The sequence below is a fragment of the Elgaria multicarinata genome, chromosome 3 (genome assembly GCF_023053635.1).
Source record: "Elgaria multicarinata webbii isolate HBS135686 ecotype San Diego chromosome 3, rElgMul1.1.pri, whole genome shotgun sequence".
In the NCBI taxonomy this organism is placed as follows: Eukaryota; Metazoa; Chordata; class Lepidosauria; order Squamata; family Anguidae; genus Elgaria; species Elgaria multicarinata.
The window spans coordinates 69,689,585-69,715,911 of NC_086173.1; the positions used below are offsets into that span (position 1 = coordinate 69,689,585).

Genomic DNA, 26,327 nt, shown 5'->3' on the forward strand with positions numbered 1-26,327 from the left:
GCAGAATGGTTTAGCATGATGTCTGACCCCAGGTTTTCCCATCATGCCTAGTTTTGCACAAACAAGCCACCCTGAAAATCCATGGGTTGTACTAGGGTTATTTTCAGGATAGTTTAGTGTTTTATCTAAACTTGACAGGGCAATTTTTCCATTGTTTCCAAAAGATAATTCTTCAATTTGTGTCTGGATTTCTCAATCCATGCAGACCATAGAGGAAGTATATTCTGCTGTGGCTGCTAAGCTATATCTTGTATTCTTTGTTCCTCAATGCTTGGTGGGAAGGCAAAAGAGAGTGCAGATGATGTGTAAATTTGGCTAATATTATTGAAAAATATACCAGAATTGTATCCGTATCCTTTAACATATATATGAGTAAACCAGTTTCAAAAGCAGTCTGGGAGATGGTCTTTTCAGTAGTGGTGCTCTACCATTACAATATCCTCCTCACCCCGGACAGATTTGTGAGGCATCGAAGTTATTATAATTCAGATATTAGGTTAAAGCTTAATTTACCAAGTCTTTCTAACTAAATCACTTCTACTGCCTCCGACTGGGTTTAAGAGTTTTATTGACTGGTGTTTCATGACTACTTGCTTGTTTCTTCTTGTTTTCATTTATTATGGTTTATCATTTTAAATGTTTAATTTAGCAAGTTGCATTTGTAACAGCATTGAAAAGTGACTCGAATTCTTTTAATAGTTTGTTTTCATGTGGATATTTGGATTATAGGGCATTTCCTCTTTTCCCTGGGGGAATTTCTGGTTTATTTTAATATAATACTGATAAACTCACCAAGACATGTGAGCATCAAAAGGTTTTGATAATTATTTGCTTTGAATTGTAAATGTCATGTTATTTTTTAATCATTTAACTATAAGGCATGATTCTCAAAGATTGTCCCATCTTCTAGAAGTGCCAGATAAACTGCCATGTAAACTAATCTAAAAGCCAAGAGGTAGAGGAGAACAGTGCCATAATGGGCCTGGTTGTGCAATCTGATTTATGGCAAGCATGCATGTGCATTAACCCTAGGCAAGAGAAAGAGGCCAACTTGTTCCCTTGTTTAAGCTTGAATGAAATGAATAATTAAGCTGGTAACTTTTTAATGTTTTAAAATATCACTTCGAAAATGAATCTTTTTGCCCTTTTGCTGCCTCATTCTATTGGGAAATGAACTAATAGAAAAAGTCTAGGGAAGGTAAATTGTATGCTGCCCATTTTTAACAAGCAAATGAGATTTTAAAAAGATTTTAAAAAGAAGTTATTGTATATGTGGGGGGTGGAGGGAGGAGTTCATCTGGTTCAAATCTGGGACTAGAGGGAGGTTGGAAAAACAGGAAGAAGAATAGAGGTTAATTTGGCTTTTCTGACAGTCCTGGCAAGCAACCACTAAAGTGGGTGCAGCGGACATGAACAATGTTTTATTAAGGCAATAAAATTAAAGATACCTGAAAATAATTTCCCTTTGGAATCCAGCAAAGGAATGTGATTGTGTAACAATAAGTGAAGGACTCTGCTTTTTTAAACATATACCACAGCTTGTTCCAACAAAACTTTTTGGGGGTTTCTGATCCACTGGAAGTAGTGGAGTTTGGCACTGCTTTCCCAGATACTGCTATTTTGGTGAACCATTGGTTGTACTCCTGCTTGATTGCGGTTTTGTTATGTGCATGGTATTGATTGCTAGTAGGGCATTTGTAATGTGAAATGGTAGTGTAAATTGCATAAACTCCCTGTGTTAGTTCTAGCAAACAGACAAATCTAGGACTTAGGTCACAACTCCACCACTGATGCCCATCCAACTCCAAGGTATGAATACTGTGTGTGTGTGTGAAAGAGAGAGAGAGAGAGAGAGAGTGAGTGTGTGTGTGGGAGAGAGAGAGAGAGAGAGAGAATAAATGGATGGATGGATGAAAATCCTTTTAACTCTCACTGCCATTTTAGTAATGTAGTTAATGGCGTTGGGAGAAAGCCTTTTTCCAGTTGCCTCCATTTTATAGTAATGATAGTGACTAGAAAGAAGGTTTTTAAAATTAACATTGTAGGGTTATATTACTATATCATTACAATGGAGTATGTTTATATGTGCATTTAACAAAGTGATGGATTGGGAAGTTGTTTTTTAAGATTAAAAAATTATGATCATTGCCATTCATTATTATGCTAAAATGGTGGTGACTTGACAGTGGTTTCCCTATCATTTAAAATATATATCTTGCATTATGGGATATAGCACTATAATACTCTTAATTTACAGAGTATTTTGTGATTATTATTATTTTAAATTAAAGCATATAAACGAAAAATAATAAACAGGTGATAAAAATGGTTCCCACCACAAAGATTATACTGAAGGTGTGTCAGCTGTGATAGGCTCACCTGCTTTGATAGGTTCACCCCTCTTATAAGAGTCAGAATAATAGCGCTAGAGGCATGTACACCTGTAGAGATTGCATTACTCTTCTGTCCTTCTCAAAAAAAGAGTTGTACTTTCGTTGGTAAAAAAAAGTGGATGGAAGGAGCACTGTGACAATATTGGAGAATGTAGAGGATTTTAAATGGGTAACAGCATATGAAACACACCTGTAAAATCTGAGGAAATGATCCATTGCAATTCCCAATAAATCTTCAGTTGGAAGCAGTACTTGTGGACTGGATTTATTTTGGAAGAGATGGTATTCACAGGGTACTCCTCGAGGTAAATGATCTGCTGTTCACTTTTGGTGGAGTAGGGCGGGGTAAATTGTACACTGGAATGTGTTATATCAAAAGTAGATTGGAAATTAATTTTCAGACACATCTACTTGCTTTACAATTACTTGATCAATGGCCTAGCAAGATCCTGGTGACCCGAGTTTTAGACCTAGTGGTCATCATTCTTCTTTCATAAACTTATACAGAGACTACCTTTAAACATTTCTGTATTTTATGCTACTGTAATACGATCTGTGGCAGTGGCCCTGATGGGACTGCTTAGAATTGCTGGCAACACTTTAATAAACCAGCATCTGTAATGTGGCACAGTAGCCTATTGAACAGGGAAAAACTTGATTGGGTTAGCTTGCTCAGTTAATAGCAGCTTGCTAGATTTTAGGAGATTTTATCCATGACTCTGCTTGGGTACCCATATTTTCTGTTAGATGGGATAGCGAATCTAGGAAATGTTCCTTACACCAGAAAATAGAGAAGGAGAACAGGGAAAAGAGGTTGAACTGAGACAGACTTGTGCAGCGGGAGGGAGAAAAATACTTTATGGCTTCTCCTGAAGGTGGAATTTCGAGCTACACATCTGTTTTGTGACCTAGATAATGCCACTTTTTATGCTGAGCTGAAACACAGCAGTAGAAATTCAGTGCAAGGTGTAAACAACAGCAGGAGGAAGAACAGCTAATTCCACCTATATTACTGAAAGTCCTTGTAAAATATAACCTTAAAAGCCAACCAAATAACAATATAGTGCTATGACTATCCCATTCTGTATCCAGTTAAATACAGGTCATTGCTGTATGTAGTTAGCCATGCAACATTATAAAATAATGTTTTAGTAATGCTTATAAATAAATGATTACCTATGATTATATCCTGCTGGTGTCCATCCTTATGATGGCCTACATTTATTTTCTCCCACCTAAGTAAATGGTTTCGATTGATTTAACTTTTGTAGGAGAAAGGAAGACATTCTTATATAGGGAATGACCATATCTTGGAAACCAAAAAGGACAACATGGTCGGCCCAGGGGTGGGGGTGCCCAACATCATGTCCAGCTCCACGTGGCATGTCCAACACCAAGGGGGTGTGCCCACCCGAACATAGCCTTGATCACACATCTGGTTTTTACAGCACACAATTAAGACAAATCTATTCTACATAACATCTTAATGTTAAAATCACTGAAAGAAAGAACCAGTGAGACATTCAATGTATCTGAAATTAACTTCACTCATTCCTACTTTTGTAGCTTTTGCTGTACTTTGAAGCTTTTGCTATACTCTGTGATACATTCTCTCCTTCTGTCAAATATCTTTTCTTACTGTATCCTCGCACCGCTGCAAGCTGCTACTGTTAATGGGGTTTGCTGCCAGCTGGTTGGCTGGCTTTTTTATTTTTAAATTTCAATGTTTTTTTGAAATTTGTGTATGATTGGCACAAATTTCTCTACTCTAACATTAGGGTGGGTGTTGTGGGTGGCGGACACTACTTCACCCATTCACACTTCTCACTTACATACATTAGTTCCTCAAGGCTTGTGTGTTGGCACCACTTTGCACATCCAGACTTTGAACTCCTGTCTACTTCCAGAACAAACACATGACTCTGAGACCCTCTTTCTAATGCCCTGTGTTGCATGCCAGCATCGTGGGGCTAAGTAACAACAGGGTGCAGCCTCTGTTGTCTCTCTCGCTTAAGTCATTGCAGCCAAACCAAAGCCTCCAGCCTCAAACAATCTCCCGCACCCCCACCTCCCCCTCTCTCTCTCTGCCAAAGTCTCCCAACGGTCCAGCCAAGCTGTGCACTTGTACCCTGTGGCCAGGGTTAGGGTGCCAGCTAATAGCTTGGTCACATCCGGTGAGTCTTCTTTTAAAAAAACTCCTGACAGCCACTTCTGCCTGCACCAACACTGGACTCTGAGGCACTCTTAAAATGCTCTGTGTGGCACATCTCAGCTGCTCAGGGCTCAGCTACAGCCATCTCTGAGTTGTGACTGTGTCTGAAACTGATGCCAGCCAACGCCTGCACCAACACTTGATTCTGAGACACTCTTGAAAGGCTCTGTGTGGCACGCCAGCCTCTCAGGGCTCAGCTACAGACAGCTCCGTCATTTTTAAAGATAGAAAGGTGAAACTTGGAACTATGATAGGTCTTAGGTAGGGCTTTAGCCATGCCAAATTTGAAACAGATTTGCTCATTTGTTGATTTTTAGGAAATTTTGAAGTTTGAGGTATTTTTTTAAAAAAATCACTGGAGCCAAATCCTTCAAACTCAGGTTGTCAAACCTCCTCTTTGGGGTCTTGCACTTTGAATAAATTTTAGCCCTTGTCATCAAGGGGATCTCCAGTTTTTAGCTAAGATGTGCTGGGCGAGTAGGACACCTTTCCTGTTGCAAATTTGTTGGGGCAGTTGGGAAGGGGTAGCAAAGCAATGACATGCCAGGTTCCAACATCCACAGCAACAGGACATCCGCAAAGATGAGAGCTTCTCTCTTGACTGGCACCTCACTGTTGGTCGTGAGTTTTAAGAATTATACGGATGACTTTACTTTTCAGGAAAACTTAGCTAAATGTATATGGAAGCAATTAATCTATGTCTTTATATAACTTAAAAATCTTCTCTGTACTTGAAGAATTGAAGAAGGGTGGTTTAGAGGATGGCGTGCTGCAGATACTTACTTACAGTGTTTAAGCTTGCATTGCCCAGGGTTCTAAAACTCTTAAGAACATAAACTTAGTTTGTGAATTTATGAGTCAGGGTGTAATGCCATACATAGGAATGAGAAAGTCACATGATATAGTCTAGTATTCTTGATCCACTTATTCTTAGTTAGGCTTTAATCATATACACAGTTCACATGCCATAACTCAAACATAACCTGCTCCTACATGTCTACATATTTTTAAATAAGACTCCTCCACAGGCAGGCTTGTTTGTTCAATTGTGGGGGCAGAATTTGTTTATAAGAGTTCTTCATGTTCTCTTTCTGAATTAGTACTTGCTTAGCCAGAGCCAAGGTGGGAATTTTGTCTAGAAAAAATATTGAAAGAAACCTTGTCTTGAGTAAATTGGGAAAATGAGAGAATTCCTAGATGTTTTACTAAAACTTAAGCCTTTGGTGTTTAGAAACCTACTACTGTTCTCTTCAATAAATTTTACACAAATGGCTGCCTCTAATTCTGTTCTTTACTATTATTTGATAAATTTGGTGTGGTCTGAATACCTACATCCTTTGCTTTTAATATAGCTATTAAATTGTTTTAAAAAGAGCCTTTCCTATTGGGTGGTATAGAAATGAAATGAAATTATTAATTATTATTAATGATAACAATAATAATAATACACAGTTTCCATTTCAGGTATACTAAACCACTAACCTTTGCTGACTGCATAAGTGATGAATTACCACTGGGATGGGAAGAGGCATATGACCCCCAGGTTGGAGTCTATTATATCGACCATAATACCAGTAAGTGTGACATGATTTTACACTTAATTCATAGACATTATCTTCAATAAAATTCATATGGACCTCTCATGTTCAGATTCATCTCATCTCCACAGTTGAATTTGTTTGTTATTCCTAACTACTATATGTTGATCCCCTGTTTCCAAATGTCTGCCTGGTTGTGTTCCTTATTTAGCTAAAGCACAACACTTTCTATTCCAGAATGTTTTGCTTATATTCATACTCTGCCTTTGTTCATACCTAGTGTACCTTGTGACAGATGCAGGTGTCATGAATCCTCCTAGTCAAGTATACAGCTTGGAGATTAAAGCAGCAGTTTCTGCTGCCAAGATAGCTTTCCACTTGTTGGCAGACTGCTTATCCTTTATCGTCAATAAGAACTAGAGAGAAACTCCATTCAAGATAACACACTTGCGAATTGCATCCTACTTGTGCCATTCCTTTTGATTGTTTCCTTTTAAATTTTGTTCCTTTTATTCTGAAGACCTACACCTATTTGACTAAATTAATTAAATACCTCCTCTGTCTTAATGTAGGCATAATTGTAGTGGTTTTCTAATTATTGGGTCTTCTTCCCAGAATATGTGGCTTCATTTAAGTAATTTTCTTTTGGATATTTCTGATCACTTTATAAAACTCCAACCTGATTCAAAACTAGATTATTTTAAATCTGAGCAAATTGCATCACTAGTAAGGCTGTGGTTTATATATTAGAACACATATAGATTAGGACATAGAAGGGTTCCTAATGTTCGTGAAAGGGTCTTTGATCCATTAGAGTTACAGGTAGTGGAAGGGATGAGGTGATTTTTGCAGATTTTCCTTGCAACTCTTGTGACACCTGACAACTCCCATACTGTCCTGGAGGGACTTCAAAAGCTTCATCCTACGAGTGTCAATGAGCGGCTCCGGTCATTTCTTCTATCGCCCTGCAACATTGCTTCCTGAAAACAGGAAGTAATTAGCACCATAGAGTCAGGTAGAGGAGAGCTCTAACTGGACTTTTACTGGTTCTTTTTGCTGCACATCTTCCGCCAGAAGGGGCACAAGGCGCGCGAGAGGCAGATGACGTCATATAAGTATTTTGTGAGTGCCCAATAACGAGCATGCATTAAAACACTCGTCGGATGAAGCTACAAGTCCTCCAGAGTGGTCTTTGGATGAGGGGCGGGGGGGGATACAGAGGATTAAGTGAAAATTGCCTTTCTCCCCCCCCCCACTTCCACCAGATGGAGCATCATGTGAGTGGAATTCTGTTCCTAGGATCTTTAACTCCAAGCCATTGTCTTTTACTCATACAGTTTCTTGTAGAAAAACATGTGTTTCTGTTATTGTTTATCTGCTTATTACTGATATTTTGCAGTATTGCTGTGCAGAGTTTAAACTAATGAGATAATTGCCAAACAATGTCTATAAAATGTCTATAAAATGTAAATGATTCCTTTCATACATACAACACGGAAGGGCCAGTGAATGATTGTGAAAACATTTGATGTTATATATTTGCTGATCAGTGCAGACCTGATCTAGATGAGAGAATACTGGAAGTCCCATGTAAGAGTAGATTCAAAGAGTAAATATAATAAATAAATATTCAAACGTATATGTAAAAATGGCTCAATTCACATACAACAGTAATCCTGTGTTGTTGTTGTTTAAAAAACCTTTTGCTTACTGTGAACTAGCTCAGTTGCTCCCACTTGGCTCCTTCCCACTAGGGTCACTTTGCCCCTGGGTTATTTAGTGCAATGTCCAAACCCAGAACTCTGACTTGTCTCTTGGGGAACATCCCTGGGTTTGCACTGCATGTAAATCAGGCTAATCCCAAGGGTGTTTTATAGGCTTGCTTTTTTTCCTGTGGAACTTCCTTGTCGTTCACACCAGTTCTTGACTGGCCTGCACAGTACCAAATGCCTTATTAGTGAACCTTTCCAGCTCTTTGTTGTTGTTTTTTTAAAATTGTGATAATATTTAACCATATTGGATCATTGGTCTGGATCAGAAATGGTTTTATGCTGCTCTTTTAGTTTAAAATTGTAAGTATTGGTTTCATTTTAAAATGTTTTATGATGCTGATTGTAAGCTGCTTTGCGAAACTTTTGTTTTGATAGGAGACATAAACCCCCTCATAAATAATAGTTCTTCTTTTGATTACAGTCTCCAGATTTTGGCTGTCAGTCAAAAAGCTGATGAAGTGCATGGCTTAGAGTAGGGTGGGTAACTTGTGGCCCTCCAGATGTCTTTGGGCTGCAACTCCCATCAACCGTAGACAGCATAGCCAATAGTGAAGGATGATCAGAGTTGCAGTCCATCTACATCTGGAGGGCCACAAGTTGCCCACCCATGGCTTAGAGACCGAGTTATGAATCTGGAAGAACCTAATTCAAGTATTGTCTTGGCCGTAAACTAGGTGGCCTAAGACAAGTCACTTCTTTTTCAGCTTCAGATCCCTAGCTATAATACATGGATAGTAAGGCTGACCTATCTTACAGGTTGTTGTAAGGACTGAAAGATAATATGACACACTTTCACCACTCTAAAACTGTAACCTTATACATGCCTACTCAAAGATAAGTACTATTGGATTCAGTGGGGCTTAATCCTGGTATTGCAGCCAAAACCAGTGTGTAAATGAGGGGTGGCAACACATGGCCTATGGGCTGCATGCAGCCCTTGGAGGCTCTCTGCCATGGGTGTCCTGCCCCCTAGATCCCCCCCTGCATGCATTGCTGCTGCCACCGCCCCAACAGAATTCGTTCTGCAGGGAAACAGGGTGAACAAGAACAATAATCTCCCTGTACCCATTTTTCGGAAGAATCAAGGTCTCGCCAGCTGTTTGTCAGGCTGGCAGGATCTTGATTCTGCAGGAAATCAAGGTGTATGAGCAAACATGTGAGCAGACTTTTGCGAATGTTCCAGTGGGCCATCTTTCTGTAGCGGATAGGATGAGTCAAAGTCAGCACTTGGGCCCTTACTGTTTGCTAGTTTAACAAAGATTGTAATGATGTATTGGATGATGTATTGGATTGATCACACTGTTGGCTAAATATCCTTATAAACAACATATTGTGGTATTTTCATTCTAGCTATATAATCTGTCATTAATGGTAACTATCCATCTGCGGGGAAGTGTCTTCTTTGAAAAGTTGTAACATTTACCACAACTGTCCATCATGCTTACATTGTTGAAATTTTATACAGATCTGGCAGTGAGAAATGCTTAGTTCCTGTTTCAGAGGTTGAGGATTATTTGCTTTATATTTTTCTCTCTAGAGTTCTCACTCTGACCCCATATTGTCTATGGCAATTTTGATGCTAGAAATGTGAGCAATACACAGGGGTGGGGCCACAAACAACCAGAAGTATTTATATGTGTTTCTTTGCCAAATAGGGTTGAGACGTTCTGCAAGGTTAACATTGAAACAGACTAGATCAAAGGTCAGTTTTCCACACTTCACACTCAAAGTTCAGTGTGTGAAGTGTGGAAAGAAGGGAACTGGACATATTAGGAGAAGTGTTTTTAACAGTGCTGAATCTCCCCTGTACTGAATAAGCTGCCTGTTGGTTATGCACAATGTATGCTAGCTGAAAGGAATTGTACTGCTTGTAGCCATCATACCAGACATTGGTAAAATTAAATGTTTTGACTCTGCTTTGTGGCAGGTACCTTTCTAGATCTTAGGTCATTCAGCCCTAAAGAAAATCTCCTGTCTTGCTTAGATCCCTTTTGTGGCTTCCTTGCCACAATAGTTTTTACTAAATATTTTAAAGAACTCATAAGTTATGCAGATTAGTCTCTGGTATCCTGCAACCCTTCATATTAATTATTCATTATATGGTAGCTAGGCATCCTCGCTCAAGCATGATTAGTTCAGACAGCCCGGAGCATTTAAAGCTGGCTGAAGAACTGAAATTCCTTTTCCTGGTTTTCAAGTAGAATGGAGAGTAACAGAAGACTTCTCCCTCCCCCCTACACACATACAATTGATTTCCATCCAAAATGAAACACAGTCTCCCATATATTGTTGACATCACACACTTTCTTAGGTGAAATCCACAAACTGTGAATCACAAGTGGGAAATAAGGTCACAATTCAATTCAACTACTTATTATGATTGTGGAAGTATTATGTAAAGACAGGTTTTGTTTCCCTGTTCTTGTCTGTTCCATCCCAGTGATCGCCCCTGGATCATCCCTGTGGGGCCCAGGATATCACCCTACCAATCAGTTCTGATTTTTCTGTGGTCTCGGGATGATCCTGAGACCGTGGAACGTGTGGCCCGCCGTCACTGTTTTGTCCCAGCTCCTCGCGGGGAACCAGGCATGGGGCTCCTGAGGAGCTCTGTGCCCATTGGGGGTGGGGTGGGGGGGAGGTTTTTTTTTAAAAAAAACTTACCTGTTGTTTGAGTGCTGGTGCGCTTCTTTTCCTTTTTAAAAAAATTCCAAAATGGCAGCCACAATGTCACGCACCATGTGTCACCTCCCCCCTCATCTAGACATGCCCCAGGTAAAAGCATAAGTAGGCCTAAAAATGATAGGCCTAAATATGTAGCTGTATTGGAGGGATGGGGACAGCAAACCTTGCTTTGTGTCATTTTAGTATATCGTAGAAAGGTAATAAGTTATGATATGAGACTAACTAGCATGTTTTAAATTTAAGGGAATAAGTTCTGAAAGTAGAATATCAGTAATATGCAAAACCTGAAAACAAATTGCATCAGATATAATAAGAGTCAGAAACAAACAAATAGTTTTATAATTATTTTTTAGGCTATCTATAAAGGTGAAACCCTCCCAAGGCAGCACAACTTGGCATGCACACAGCCCTTGCTTGGGGCAATGACTTCCCTTCAATCGCTGGGGTTGGAAACCAGCAACCCCAAAATACAATTAAGAAAAGACCAACAAGAACAAGCGGGTTTTTAGAAGTTTCCTGAAAGCTTCCAAAGAATGGGTCTGATGAACCCCTGATGGAAGCTCGGTAAAATGCAATATGTGTTATAACAGAGTACAGCGTCTGTTGGCCATCTAGTTTTCTATTGCTGTGTCCAAGACTGTTACTAATTACTATGAGGGTTCTTGTGTTAACTGAGACAAATGTGAAAAGAGTTGCTTAATTTACGAGTATCCTGACTGTGATAAACAAGTTTCTAGAGAGAGAAATGGGTATCTTATTTTAAGAAGCGTATTTCCTATATAATAATTTCTTCTATCAAAATAGTTGCTGCATGTCCTTAGCATATTGGTAGTGTAAAACATGGGAAATTATGGAAACTTTTATTTTAGGCTAGTCATGGCTGCTGGTGGTGGGTTTAGTATTATCTCTACTCCTTTGAGTAAAAAGGGCTATCTGTTTTAAAGAAACTACCCAGATAGAGGACCCTCGAGTACAATGGCGGCGGGAGCAGGAACACATGCTAAAGGACTACCTTGTATTGGCACAAGAAGCACTGACTGCTCAGAAGGAAATCTATCAGGTCAAACAACAAAGGCTTGAACTGGCCCAGCAGGAATACCAACAACTTCATGATGTCTGGGAACACAAGCTGGGATCTCAGACAAGCTGTGAGTATTTGATAGCTTTTTGTTGTTCAACTTTGTTTTAATTATACTACAAAGTGTCCTTATCTTTGCTCATGTTCTAAATCCACCTTCAGCGCCCATTAACTGCCTTTGTTACCATTTGCTAGCATACTATTAACACTTCAAGTTGCAGTGATAGTGCTGTGGGCCAGTCAATCCTCCCCTTCACAATACTTCTGGTGCAGCATTCCTGTACAGACTTAAGGGATTTTCCCAGAACAGTGGAGACAGAGGCCTTTGCTAGACCAGGCTATATCCCGAGGTGATACCCGAGATCATCCCTGTGCGTCCAGATGACACACAGGGGATCCCAGGCTTAGGCAGGGATCAGCCCACCCTGGCCCTGGGATATAGCCTACCCCTTCAAGCCCGCTTTTTCCCACTGTCTCAGGCTGACCCCAAGACTGCAAGCGTGTGGCCCGTTTTTGCGGCTTCTCCAGGCTCTGTGCGATTAATCACGCTGAGCCGGGAGCCGCACATAGGGTGCAGCGCTCCTCAGGAGCAGTGCGCCCATTGGGGCTAGGGTGGGGGGAGTGGAGAAACCCAGTTTTCTTCTAAAAAAACCCTTACCTTGGCGCACAAATGTTTGTGCGCTTCGTTCCTTTAAAAAATATACAAAAATGTCGGGCACAACGGCTCTCCTCCAGGGGTCGCAGCGCCTGATGTGTAAACGAGGGCGGGATCTCATGTTATTCACAATGCGAGATCACCCCTCCTCCATCCTGGAATATGCGGTAGGTCTAGCAAAGGCCAGAGTCTGCTAGCCTGTCACGGACGGAGTCAAGCAATAGAGCTAAGCATTTTATTTGGCCTTTTATAGGAGCTGCCCCTTATACCATAGGATCGGTGTCTAGAACCACAGAGTTTAAACAGACCTAGGAGGTCAACTAGTCCAACTGTCTGCTCAGTGCAGGATATGTAGTGCACAACTAGAAAACAGATTCTTCTAAATCTGCACACTAAAAGTATGATGAGATCATTACAAGGATGGATGCTCCTAGGCTTTCCTTGGATAGCTGAGCTGTTTTTTTTATTTATTTATCTGTCTTGCCTTCTGACGCTTTAAGTTTAGAACTACTCTGTAGTTATTGGCAACAATCCACAAAACCACGAGCAAGGGAACTGTATGAGCAACTCGAGTTTCCTTCTCAGTTTGAAGCAGCTCCCACTATCAAGAGTAAAAATGCTTCTCTGTTTTTAAAAGTGACCTGCCTTTTTAATAGTGCAGTAAGAACTGAAAAAGAAGAGCCAATTATATATTATTTCCCTCATTTCCCTTATTCAAGCACAAGTGACATTGGATAATAGCCGTAAACTACAGCACATAATGCATGTGTGTGTGCATCTAAAAATACTTTACATTGAGCATCTTAGTTGATATTAGTATTTGCAAACAAGGTTTATTAATGGACTCTACCACAATGATGTTTGTCACAAGCAGAAATTTAAAAAAAAATGCTGAAGTAATTACAGCAATGTGTCATCCTTCAGATGTTGAAGGGCTGCAGCTGCCATCAGCATAACCAATGTGAGGGATTATGGGAGTTGTAGTTTAAAAATATCTGGAGGGAAACACACTGTCTATCATGAACTACAGAAATCATTTTTAAAAGGAAACGCAAGGAGTGAGAGATCACAACTTTATTCTAAAACATTGGCAGTTTAACTTATGATATGCTTTCTATTAATATCACTACAAATTATGTTCCTTTCCATTCTCTCCTTCCACTCCTTCTTTCTCTGGGAACTGTTAAACATTGAACCAAAAATGTGTTTACAGCCTGCTCAAATGCTTATGTGGTAAATACTGTGTTTGTATTGTATGCTGTCCCATTTCTTCCTTGATGTGTTTTTAAACTTTATTTGTTTTCCCTTTATTGTAGTAGTATCCAGTTCCTCATCAAGCTCAAAATATGATCCAGAAATTCTTAAAGCTGAAATTGCTACCACAAAATCTAGGGTAAGGGAAAAAATGGAGCTTGATTGATTTCTTCTAAGTTGCAATACATTTAGTTATAAAGGAGTTCCTTAGAAAGAGCCAGGTCCTTTAAAGGTACAGTATCCTTAAGGATTAAATGTTTTAGAGGCTGACTTTCATAATTTTATTTATTATTTATTTGACATCCACAGGGTAGTTGATGCTGTACGGAACACAAGGTGTTGTTCACGGTTTCATAAGCAATATTTTATGAAGGCTGGAATGAGCACTGTGACCACATGCTCTTCTATGTGCACACGTATTTAATATTTTTGAAAAGGTGTCTGGTGTTAAATATTGTCTATGTTAGGACATGATGCTAAGCATAGCTTAATGAGAAGTGGATGAGCCTAGACTCTTGCCAGGTTTGCGAGATCCCCAAGCTTATGAAGCCTGTTTTGTTTAAACTAACCGTATTTAGTATGACCTGACAATCTGTGATAGCACAATAGCCTGCAGGGAGGCTAGACTCATTCATGTATCACTGAACGATAACTTAGTGTGATGTACAAATGTACCTGGTGTCTTACAGCTTAATCCTTACATGTCCACTCAGAATGCAGTCCCACTAAGTTCAAGGAGGCTTAGTAACCCAAGTGGCATGGATACTCAGTATCATTAAACTAAAATCATTTTCCAGAAATGTTTTAATATGTCTTGAAAGGTTTATGATGTTCTGAATGCAGTAGTGGAAAATATTGGTTAAAGTAACAAAACACTTCTTTTCACATTTCTACAGGTGAATAAACTCAAGAGAGAAGTTGCTCACATGAGACAGGAACTCCAGTATAAGGAACTTGGTTTCCAAACACTGAAGAAGTAAGTTAATGATCAGGGGTTCCTTACTTTCTAGCAAAGAATATATTTTGAGTTGTTAATTGGTTGAATAATGTAGCGGCTTGTTATCCATGCTAAAGGCAAAATGCAAGTGCAGTACTAATAGAATGCCTTGTCTGAGCAAATTCAGAGGCAAAAAACCTGGAAAATAGGCCCTAGCCTTGGACTTTAACCTTTGGATTCATTAGCCGACATCAGAAATGGGTGTTACTTCATTCAGCCCGAATACCAAACATAATATATAGAACAACTAGGTGACCATAGTTTGGGAACCAACAAGGAGAACAACATGGCCACCACTCAATGAGACATGCCCACCACAACATGCCCAGCCCCCAAGGGGATGTGGCCTTGGTCACATGCCTGACTCCCCTGCTCACAATTGACAAATCTATTCTTCATAATATCTTAATGTTAAAATAACTGAAATAAAGAACAAGTGAGACATTCAATGTATCTGAAATTAACATTTGATGGACCAGTTTTAAATTCCAATTCCCAGCCAGCATGACCAATGGTCAGAAATTATGGGAGTTGTGCTTCAAAATGTGGAGGGCACCAGGTTGCCTATTCCTGGTGCCCTCCACTTTCCGCAGACCTTTTCAAGTATTTAAAAAATTCTCCCTGGACCACCCCACGCCCCCAAGCTTGTGAAAAGGAGGACATGTCCAGGCAAAACCTTAAAACAACACGCAAGTCCTGCCTTCATGATGTTGCCATTTGTGTGTCAGTTGAGGAGGGGGTTTAATTTTCATCTAGGGGAAAATTCTGTACTGCAAGCAACTATGAGGTATGTACACTGCCCTTCTCACACATTTCTACATAAAATTGCTCAGTAATGTATGATGCTAAGATTGCCAGTCTTATGCATGTATTTTTGTACTGAGTTAAATGTGAAGGTCCCAAAAGCCGGGACTTAGTTCTAATAAACATAGAATCATAGAATAGTAGAGTTGGAAGGAGCCTATAAGGCCATCGAGTCCAACCTCCTCTCAGTGCAGGAATCCATCCTAAAGAATACCTGACAGATGGTTGTCCAGCTGTCTCTTGAATGCCTCAAGTGTGGGAGAGCCCACAACCTCCCTAGGAAACTAGTTCCATTGTTGTACTGCTCTAACAGTCAGGAAGTTTTTCCTGATGTCCTGCCGGAATCTGGCTTCCTGTTACTTGAGCACATTATTCCGTGCCCTGCACTCTGGGATGATTGGGAAGAGATCCTGGCCCTCCTCTGTGTGACAATCTTTCAAGTATTTGAAGAGTGCTATCATGTCTCCCCTCAATTTTCTCTTCTCCAGGCTAAACATGCCCAGTTGTTTCAGTCTCTCTCCATAGGGCTTTGTTTCCAGACCCCTGATCATCCCGGTTGTCCTCCTCTGTATAGGACCAGTTGTAATTCCTGATGACAAATTATCAAAACAAGAATTAATTTGAATCACCCTTTTTATAGGAAGATAGCACTTTCCGAAAACTGATATTTAAGAAATCTTAAATTCAGATTTTCCGTTAAATATGTTTAGGACATAGAAATCCTATTGATTTTTGAACAAGGTCTTTGTGATTAGAACGTATTATGTCTCGTGTAAAGTTTCTTTCAGTTAATAACTGTTTCTCCCCTATTTTATACATTACTTTGAAGAATTGATATGAAAATGTCTGATACCCAAGGTGGATATAAGCTTGATGAGGCGCAGGCCATCTTAAGTGAAATGAAAGCTATCAAGAAGGCCATATCTTCAGGAGAGCATGAAAAGCAAGCTCTCATTCAGGTATGGAATCAACTTGGGGATTGGTTGTGCTCGGCAGATCTTAAACTACCATTGCAGCAAATCTGAATTTCCAAAACTACAAATCGTTTGTATTGAACTGGTACATACAAGTTCATTGGTTAAAACATCTCACGTATCTTTCCATAAGTAAAATAACGGTCTCTTTCCTAACCCAGCACCTCTGTAAAAGAAACCTTTTAAAATGAAAATGTATGAAGAAGATTTGATTTTAAAAGTCAACATCTTTTCATATTGATGTCAGGGATTGATTTTTCAGATTTATATCAGTGTGTCATTCAAGGCATCAGAGCAGTGAGAAGGCCATAAGACAGTGTCCTTGTCTTGTTTCAGAGTCTTGCCAGGCTGAAAGCTAATTTTGTGACAGACAGAGGATCACATTCAGACTTGTGGGCCAGCAGCACCTCCTTGGAAGGCTCCAGCCTCTCATTACCTAGGCAGTATCTGGATGCTGGTTCCCAAACGGATGTTTCTGGAAATGTAGGTAAAATCTAAAATGTTATTTTCTGGATCACCGTTGTTGTCTTTTTATCTATTCAGAGTTTTTTAAAGGCTGTTCTGTACCAACCTGCTATATTTGCACTAGCCTTATATAGAAATTTATGGAATAAATTTTATAGCATATTTCTGCGTCCCTTAGATATGAAATTAGCAATGTTAAAGCAACTGAGATTTGTGTTATTCCTTAGCCTTTGAATGTGCATGTTGAACTTAGGCTATGACAAATGTTGTTCGCAGATCTAATTTACAAATTGTGTTAATATACTTTAGCTTTATATTTTGTTTCTTTAGTTTATTGTGAGCAGTAATAATCAATTGGCTGAAAAAGTGAGACTGCGCCTACAGTATGAAGAGGCTAAGCGAAGGTAATTGGAGTTTTTTTATTGCTACTGACAATTCAATAAAAGCACTAGACCCATAGTGTAAACAAATAGCTTTTTGTGTGTGTAAACAAATCTATTGAAAAAAGTACACATTTAGATCATGAGTGAATTTGTTTGTCTAGGCAGTCCTTGTTTCTGCATTTGGAAATGTCCTTTGTTTCATTTTCATAAGGTTTTGTCAGCTGCATAAAATTAACTGTAAACAAATGTGTCCTTGTGTCAGAATAATTGCGAGGCTTATTGATGACACTATAAACTTTGTTTTATTGCTGTTGTGGTATTTTCTGTGTGTTTAATATTGTGTTACATGTTAAGGCTGGTGATCACTTTAACTGTAACATTAACAATTTACTGTGTAGGAAGCAAGCCATTGCCACTGTTTATTTTGTTGCAGAATTAAGACCATCTTGCAGCCTAAACTGAGAACTCATATACAATAGGATTGTATTACTGTCATATACAATAGGATTGTATTACTTAAGGACTGTCAATAAGACAGTAGGATGTGGTTCTTGTGCCTTCTGAAGCTTCACCCTATGATAAAACTACTACCTTTTCTCCTCTCTTCCCCACTTCCTGGAACTAGTAGGGTTTTGTTTTGTTTTTTCATATACAACTTCCAGAATACAATCTTATCTTATAGAATCTGAGGGAAGGGCTTTTTTTCCTTAGTACCTTTAGAGATTGTATCTTTTTCTCTGGAAGAAATAAAGTGCTTGAAAAGAGATTAGTGACTTTTCAGGTACCCCAAGCAACCAAGAGAGTGGCTGTTGTGTATTTTTGGATACAGGTGCACACATTTTTCCTTTAGACTCTTCAGTAGCTTAGATCTTTTTCAGGAAAAATCCTAACATGAATAATAAGGTATCGGATTCCTGTTATGGTATACCCGTGACAGATACAGGGAGAGTTCACACATCACTTTAAGACATACTGGGCAAGAGCAGGCAGGGGTTTCTGCCACTCTTGCCAGCAATCTGCTAGCTGATGCCCTTTAACCACACTGGAGCCCCAGATGAGGTAATAAGCCACAATGGCTAAAATAATCCTCACTGCAGGCTGTGGCTTATCAGAGTAGCTTGTTTTGGCTAAATGAGCCATCATGCGGACAACATAAGCTGTCATGGTTATTTCAGAAAAATAAACCATCATGGCTTAACATGTTGTGCCAACTCAGTCAGAGTCTGTGACTACAATAGTCAAATGTTTTCGAACAATACCAACACCTTTAGGTTCTTAATATGACAAAGTTAAGATATATGTGAAAAGTAGTAATTAAATTTATTATTTAGAGAAGAATATCCCCTGTGTGGTCCGCTGAAGGGGACCCATGGTGGTGTACAATGATCTGGTTCACATACAACAGCAATTCATGGGGTTTTTAACTTATGAATTGCCAGTTATAGTGGAAGTGAGTGGGTGCGCTGGCTTCTGTGTGCTTGCTATTAGCCTCTTCATATTACATCCTACGTGGAGAAACAACCCAGGAACCATGGGTTATAGTTGGGTTAAAACTTTGGGTTATTTAACTCTCAACAACTTAGAATGCTGGGTTCACATGTCATTACAACCACCTAGGAATGGGGTGTCTCTTAGTTGTTTCTCAAACCTGATGTAAAGTGGAAGCAACAAGCACAGGTGAGGCAGCACACTTGCTCACTCTGGTGCTTCCTGGTAATATAAATCTGTATATTACAATACATCAGGAGTAGAGACCTATTCCAGCCTTTAGGGGTTTTCCAGATGGCTATACCCCTTTCCCCCAACAACTGATCATTGGGTGGTTTCCCAGTTTTTGTGCAGTTTTGTCCTCATTTGGAAACATTGAAATGATTCTTCTGAGGCTTAATTACTGGCAGTAAGACATTTAAGATACAATATACAGGTCTTTTTTGTAAGTTTGGCTCTGACCCTTTTTGCTTTCAGCCATGCCCACCACTGGAATGCAGACCCTGGGAGTTTCTCTGAAATGGAATTTGGCCCGCTAACTAAAAGAGATACCCCAACCCCGCAATGTGTGAATAATGTGGCTAAAATTCTTGGTCAATGTATGCAGAACAGGTGGAATCACACCTTTGTTCCATATATTTTGTCACATGTGAACCACTGAGGGGAAAAGAATCCATGCATAACTTCTAAGAAGTTTTGCTTAGTTTCATAGCATTACAGTGTAGGATGCATATAATTCTGTTATAGTTTGAAGATGGAAAAATGAACAAAAATTATGAACAAATCTGACCTTTTACCATACATGTGCTGATAGATAGCAGAAGTTATCAAATTACAACTGAGCAATCCTCTTAGACCGTACTCTTCACTAATGCATGGAGGAATTCACGGATTATAAACTAATGCCATTGCTAATTTATCACTGGAGCACAATGTTGGGTTTAATCAGGCAGTTGAACATTAAAATGGCTGCAAAGAAGGCTTCAGTGCAGCTTGGATGGATTTCTATTAATTATAGAATTTAAATTAATTAACAGCAGCTTCCCTGCTAGGGGAACAAGCTCAATATTTTTTAAAAAATATCCTGAAATATGGCTTCAGTATAAAGCACCAGCCAAGGCTTTGACATGCCATCTTGTGTCAACAGATTAAGACACAATCTGCATGAGTGGTGAGAGCTGATAAACTGCAGCTTTCAGTACCAAATTGCTCAATATTAAAGCTTAGAATATTTGGCCATTTTCATGTACTAATCTCCTGATAGCATTTCTCTAGTTGAAAAGTATCCTCTTAAAATGAGAGCTAATAGTATGGCTAATAGGAACATAACAAAATTAATTGGTTTTTCCCCCCTCCTATAGAATAGCAAACTTAAAGATACAGTTGGCTAAACTGGATAGTGAAGCCTGGCCTGGTGTGCTAGATTCTGAACGAGACCGACTAATGTTAATCAATGAGAAGGAGGAACTTCTAAAAGAAATGAGGTTCATTAGCCCTAGAAAATGGACTCAGGGTGAAGTGGAAAGACTGGAGACAGAAAGAAAACGACTAGAAGAAGATCTTCAGGCTGCAAGAGATACGCAGAGCAAAGCTTTAACGGAAAGGTAGAACCATTCAACATTTGAATCTTTTGTTTACTGCCAAAATAGGAAATATTATTGATGCCTTGTGCTTTTCTTGATTTAAGTATCAAAAATGGATTATTTCCCTCTGTTCTTGTGAATCTGTTGGCAGACATTGAAGAGCAACACCTGCATCTAAATAATTTAATTCTATATGACATTGTAGGGAAACCCAGATACTGGGGTGTAGGCTTCTGGCTTTCAGCACTGGACTAAGATTCCACAGTCTTCACCCCACATGATTTGTTTTCCTATGCATGGTCTTGGACAATTCTCCCTGCCTGCCCACCTCTCTGGTTGAAAATGTGACCTCACAATAAGCCCATGTTCTCTTGCCTTCTTTGAAGCCCCATGAGGTCTTTCTAGTCAAAGGAATACATGTCCACCACCACAGCATTCAGGCTGCTGGTCTCAGCTATTCTTCAATCAGTTGAGAGATGGGTACTTTGCCCAATTCGTGGGACAACAGCTTTTCAACATTGACCTATGCTGTTCAGATGGGGTTCAGTTTGGCACCATTATGGCGGAACTACTTTTTCCACTGGGATACTCTTGCTTGTTCAATCCCCCGTATATTGAGGCAATTTCCAGATGTATATTGATGGGGCGTTATAATGTTAGAGACATGAAAAATGTTTATTGTTTATCATGTGATTCTAGTTATTTGCCTTTCTATGAAACATTTGTATCCACAAGCAAGGATGTAGCCCAAGAATTATTTTGCAGTCCAGGCTCATAGTTTGCAACTGAATGGTCACCTCTCTCCTTCTTCCCCGCACCAACTTTTTCTGTAAATCTTTCAAGTTAGATATGCTCTCTTCTATATTACTTGAGACAGATGACACATGACTTACAAAACAACATTGGGTACAGTCATACGTGTATTTATTTCCTCATGTGATGATCTGTAGCAAATGGTGTAAACTGTTCAAAATACTGGAGGTGATGTGAAAGCTCTGTTTTAAATAGCCATAATAATCATGCTCTACAAACATGCAAGTCACATCATTGCAGTCATTAAGTGTTGAACATTCATGTAAGAACTCATTTCACTGTTGGAATCTGATCCTTTTATTTCAGGGCCAGTTCACATGGCCGTGTAGCAATTGTGTCCATGGCAAAATTGATAACCATTGATAACTATTGGCACATGAGCTAGTCCTTGCCATTTCTGAACCCAGTTTTAGATGCTGTGCAGTGTCATGCCTACTCTCTCTGTTTATGAAGCATGAAGAAATCTACAATTTGCTGTGGATTCAGTGCTCATTGTCAGCAGAGTAGTCTTTGTTTTCCTGTGTAATAGAGATGTAAATTGCCCTTATAATTTTAATAATTTAAAACTATTGATCTATTGAATTGGACTTGTAGTGGTGAGATCCTACTCACTACTGTGAATAATCCATAGCAGACAAGATCCGTATGTAGTCACCCATCCCACTGTAGGCCAAAGCCTTTCCAGCTGAGCAAATATGACATGACACACTAGCTGCCGCACAGTTGTTAATTTATAGCTTAAATAATTACAGTTATTTCAATTTATAGCTGTGTGGCAGCTAGCATGTCATGTCACATTTGCTCAGCTGGAAAGGCTTTGGCCTGCAGTGGGATGGGTGACTACATGTGGAAGATGTCTGCTATGGATTATTCACACCATGAATGCCTCAATCTGTGAGGACAATAGGAAAAGAGTGAGGGAGGGAAGGATAGATGGAGAGGGGTGGGGAAACCTAACCGAATGAGAGAAAAAAGTGACAAGCCAGAAGGACAACAATGGGATGAATGTGTAGGAGACAGGAGAGAAGCTGGGGGAAGAACATGCATCAAACAGGAGAGCTGGAGTTTTCCAATAGGGCTTTGCAAGCCTTGGATTTGAGGCCCAGCCTTTATCAGAAGTGGGTTGTTCTCAAGGGAAGTAGGTGCCTGGGGGGAGCTTGTGGAACATGCGGCGACCCCTCCAGGGACTACGCATCCTGGATGATGCGTCCAGGCAGCCAGATGGGCAATCGCGACGGTAGGAGGGAGATTGTGGCAGTAAGGCACGAGTGCCTGCTGTTCCTGGGCCTGGTAAGTCCCTCCCTCCCAGGCAGTGCATTCTGGGAGTTATAGGCGCTTTGCACATGGCAGAGTCTAGGGCTATACACTAAAATGAGGGTTTCATCCTAACATGGCTACTGAGGCTTCTGAGATCCGAATACGAATCCAAGGCTTGCGCAGCTCTGTTTACTATCTTTGGGGTGTGGCCATCTAAAAATATTATTGGTGCTGTGCTCTGATCCATCAATGATAGTTTTCCTGGGATTAATTCCAAGACTGAAATGTACCAATTTGAAACTGGACAAAACTGTTCTTCCACAGCGAACATACCCTGAAGTTGTTGTCTCCAGAGTACATGTAATACTTACTTTGACGTATAAATTCCATGTATACATAGAAATGCTGGTTTGAGGCTTTCTTGCGTCAGCTAAGGATAGTGTGTCGCCTCTGAATGAATACTTGGAGGCGGGTAATGGGCAGGATGAGGACAAACAAACTGAAGCTGAATCCAGACAAGACGGAGGTGCTCGCTGTCAAAGGCCACAACCTGGGTTTGGAGGTGTGTCAACCGGTTCTGGATGGGGTTACACTGTCCCTGAAAGACTGTGTTCGCAGCTTGGGGGTGCTTCTGGATCTGTTGCTCCAAATGACAGCCCAGATAGATGCGACGGCCAGGAGTGCCTACTATCAGCTCAGCTGATACCCTTTCTAGAGTCGGAAGACCTAAAGACTGTAGTGCACTCACTGGTAACTTCGAGGCTCGACTTCTGTAATGCACTCTACATGGGGCTACCTCTGTGCCTAGTCCGGAAACTTCAATTAGTCCAAAATATCGCAGCCAGGCTGGTCACTGGTACACCTAGGGGTGACCACATTACACCAGTTTTCAAATCTCTTCACTGGCTGCCAATTAGTTTCCGGGTAAAGTACAAAGTGTTGGTTATTACCTTTAAAGCCCTACATGGTTTGGGTCCAGGCTACCTGCAGGATCGCCTTCTCCCGTACAATCTGCCCCGCACACTCAGGTCCTCTGGGAAGAATCTACTTCAGCTAGCAAAAACTAGATTAACAACTGTTACCCAGAGGACCTTTTCTTCCGCTGCTCCCAGACTGTGGAATGGCCTGCCGGAGGAGATTTGTCAACTTGTCAGTCTTTGAGAATTAAAAAAAGCAATAAAGACTGATCTATTCCGGCAGGCCTATCCAGTGAAATTTTAGAATGTTTTCAGGATGTTTTAAGGATGTTTTAAAGATGTTTTAATTATGTATGGTATGTTTTAATCCGTTTTAATGTGTATTTTATATCATGTTTTATACTGTTTGTTTTATACTTTGAACTGTTTTAGTTTTTGTGAGCCACCCAGGGAGCTTCGGCTATTGGGCGGTATATTATTATTATTTTTTTATTTATATATAATAATAATAATAATAATATCCTCCAAAGCAATACCTGACAGTTGCAAAGAGACATTACAATTGCAGCTATATTTTAATTTTTTAATGCTTCTTTAAATGTTATTTCCATAGAAACTGAAGTTTTGGGAGGAATGCAGTTTGAGAACTAGAGTATCAAGCATGGAAACTTCTCCCATTTGGTCCCCTGTAATTCTGTTGGCTACTAAAAGAGAATTATAGCTGGTGCCTGAATGTAGCAAGATTACAGCACCATTTCAGCTGTAGCATTAGTCCTATGAGAAAATGCAGTAGTAACAGGGTGGAAAAACCTCCATGTAATTGTCATCTTTTTAGACCTGTTGTGTAGGTGGATATTGCTTAGAGCCTGCAATTATGTTTCTAACAGCCCGGCTCTTCTCCCTAAAAATGAATTGAACATGCTGTCTGTTACTTTATATTTTGTGTGTGATTTTATAGGTTTCTTCTTGTGCAAAATTAACAGCCCTCCCACACAACTGAACTAAAAGCATTTCTGTGGGATTTAAAACCTTCAAACATCTGAAAAATCCCAGAATCCTGAATCTTAGGTTGCATGTGATATTTATTCATCACTTGCTGCAGTTCAGGTATTTGAATACCTTGTCTAGATAAGAAAAGGGGCGGGGAACACCTCCTCTTCTAAAATACCCCTTGCTGTTTTCGGAGGTGCTGTGTTCAGACAACACAATAGTTAATTAATTTATTTATTTATTTATTACATTTTTATACTGCCCAATAGCCGAAGCTCTCTGGGTGGTTAACAGTGAGATAATAATCAATTCAACAGTTGTTTATCTAGGGGGTGCTCCCCATACAGCATGATGATAATCAACTGTGGCGTGGATTAGGATCAGCGTTGAGTTAACTATTAGTCATTAATCCCCCACCCTCTCTCCACCCTCGGTCCTCCCACTCAGCCATTGCTGCAGAAAATCTATCCTGCCAGGTGGACTAGAACGGTAGCCACCGCTTTGACTGCTCTTGCCTTGCAACTCTGTGATTGAAGAAATAACCAATGTTGGCTGAGGAAATACCCAATGGTGCCTGCCACACAACATGATAACCAGTGTTGGTTTAAATAGCCAACTCTACACAGCGTTGGCTATTTGCATGGATTATTTTGGCCAAATAAACAACCGTTGGTTAAAAAATTCCCTCCATACAACACAACAGCCCATGGTGGGTTAAATAACCTACCATTGAATTCAGTCACTGAGTACTTAACAGACAACCATTTTTTTCACATCCTCATTTGTTGTGTGGTAAAATCTTCCCTGTCAATTGTCAAGTTAATACAAATAATCCAGCTCCCCTGAACTGAGAGAGGTTATTGTTGGGTACTTTTGTCATTTGTATGAGCTTACTATCATAACATGTTGTGAGTTTCCTGAAGCACAGTAAAAAGATCAGTCGTTCTGTAGTGCCCCTATTCTTCAATATTTATCGTTATATTTCTGCCCTTGGGGAAATGTTTAGAATTCAGGGTTTTCAGGAGAATTATTTCTTAAATCAGGTCACCTGGTTTCTCCCAACACATTTTAAAAGGAAGAGAAACAAAGTAGATCTATGTTTTAGGAATAATTATCACGGAGTTTCCCTTCAAAGAACAAATAAAGGGCTATAGGAGGAGCTGTAGTTCAGTGATAGAGTCCATGCTTTGCATGCAGAAGGTCCCGGGTTCAATCCCCGGCATCCTCAGCAAGGGCAGGAAAAAATCCTGCCTGAAACCTTAGAGAATCGCTGCCAGTCAGTGTCGACAATACTGGGCTAGATGGACCAAGGGACTGACTCAGTATAAGGCAGCTTCCTATGTTCCTAACAATACTGTCAAGAATGTGTTATTCCAGCTCCTTATGAAATATGGCAGAAATTTAGTATGTATTTATCAGTTACACTGTCTATGAGTTGTGAAGCTAAATTAAGAAATGAAAGAGTTGGTTAACAAATGGTTGTTATTATTAAACCAGCATTGATTAGTAGATAATGAAATTTTCAAGCTTGCCTTCAGGAGACAATGTTTCTCACTAACTAAATAATTTATTAAATTATGTACAGGATGTATTCCCCTTAAAGGTGAAGAATAATAGGCAGTTTGAAATGAAATATATAATTCACATATCTACCACTGAAATACAGGAAGTTAAGAGGTAGCAATGAAGGGAAAGTCGGTATGTTTCAAATTGGTCTTTGGGACCAAAAAAAAACACAAATGGGTAAAAGCCAACGTAAGTCCTACTTAGAGTAGACCCATTGTACAGTAAAGACTTACAAATCCTATTCATTTCAATTGGTTTACTCTGCATAGGACTTTATGTTGGATTGTACCCAATGTTCCCACTTAGCTACTTCATTTTGGGTATCATTTACAGTTCTTAGACTCATAGTTTGAAAATGAGTTATGGAAGTTGTCATATATTTAGAGAAGAATTTTAGGACCTGGGAATTATGGAAAAGTCAGTTTAGTGCCATAAATCACAATTGCTTATGTCTTGGGCATAGAATGGCTATAACTCCAATAGAAACAAATAGTTTGTTCATTTTT

General features: G+C 39.7%; 1 protein-coding gene across 2 annotated transcripts in view; it reads left to right on the forward strand.

Annotated features, from left to right (window-relative positions):
• The window catches only part of WWC1 (WW and C2 domain containing 1), a 112,182-nt gene that overhangs the window by 42,187 nt on the left and 43,668 nt on the right, over positions 1–26,327 (forward strand). The window contains exons 2-9 of one of the 2 annotated variants that reach the window (XM_063120561.1): positions 6,070–6,179; positions 11,542–11,745; positions 13,647–13,723; positions 14,481–14,560; positions 16,215–16,344; positions 16,696–16,842; positions 17,155–17,228; positions 20,057–20,299. In XM_063120561.1, coding sequence (XP_062976631.1) covers positions 6,070–6,179; positions 11,542–11,745; positions 13,647–13,723; positions 14,481–14,560; positions 16,215–16,344; positions 16,696–16,842; positions 17,155–17,228; positions 20,057–20,299 — 1,065 coding nt within the window. The remainder of the gene's footprint in view (positions 1–6,069; positions 6,180–11,541; positions 11,746–13,646; positions 13,724–14,480; positions 14,561–16,214; positions 16,345–16,695; positions 16,843–17,154; positions 17,229–20,056; positions 20,300–26,327) is intronic. The other variant, XM_063120562.1, reaches the window with a different exon arrangement.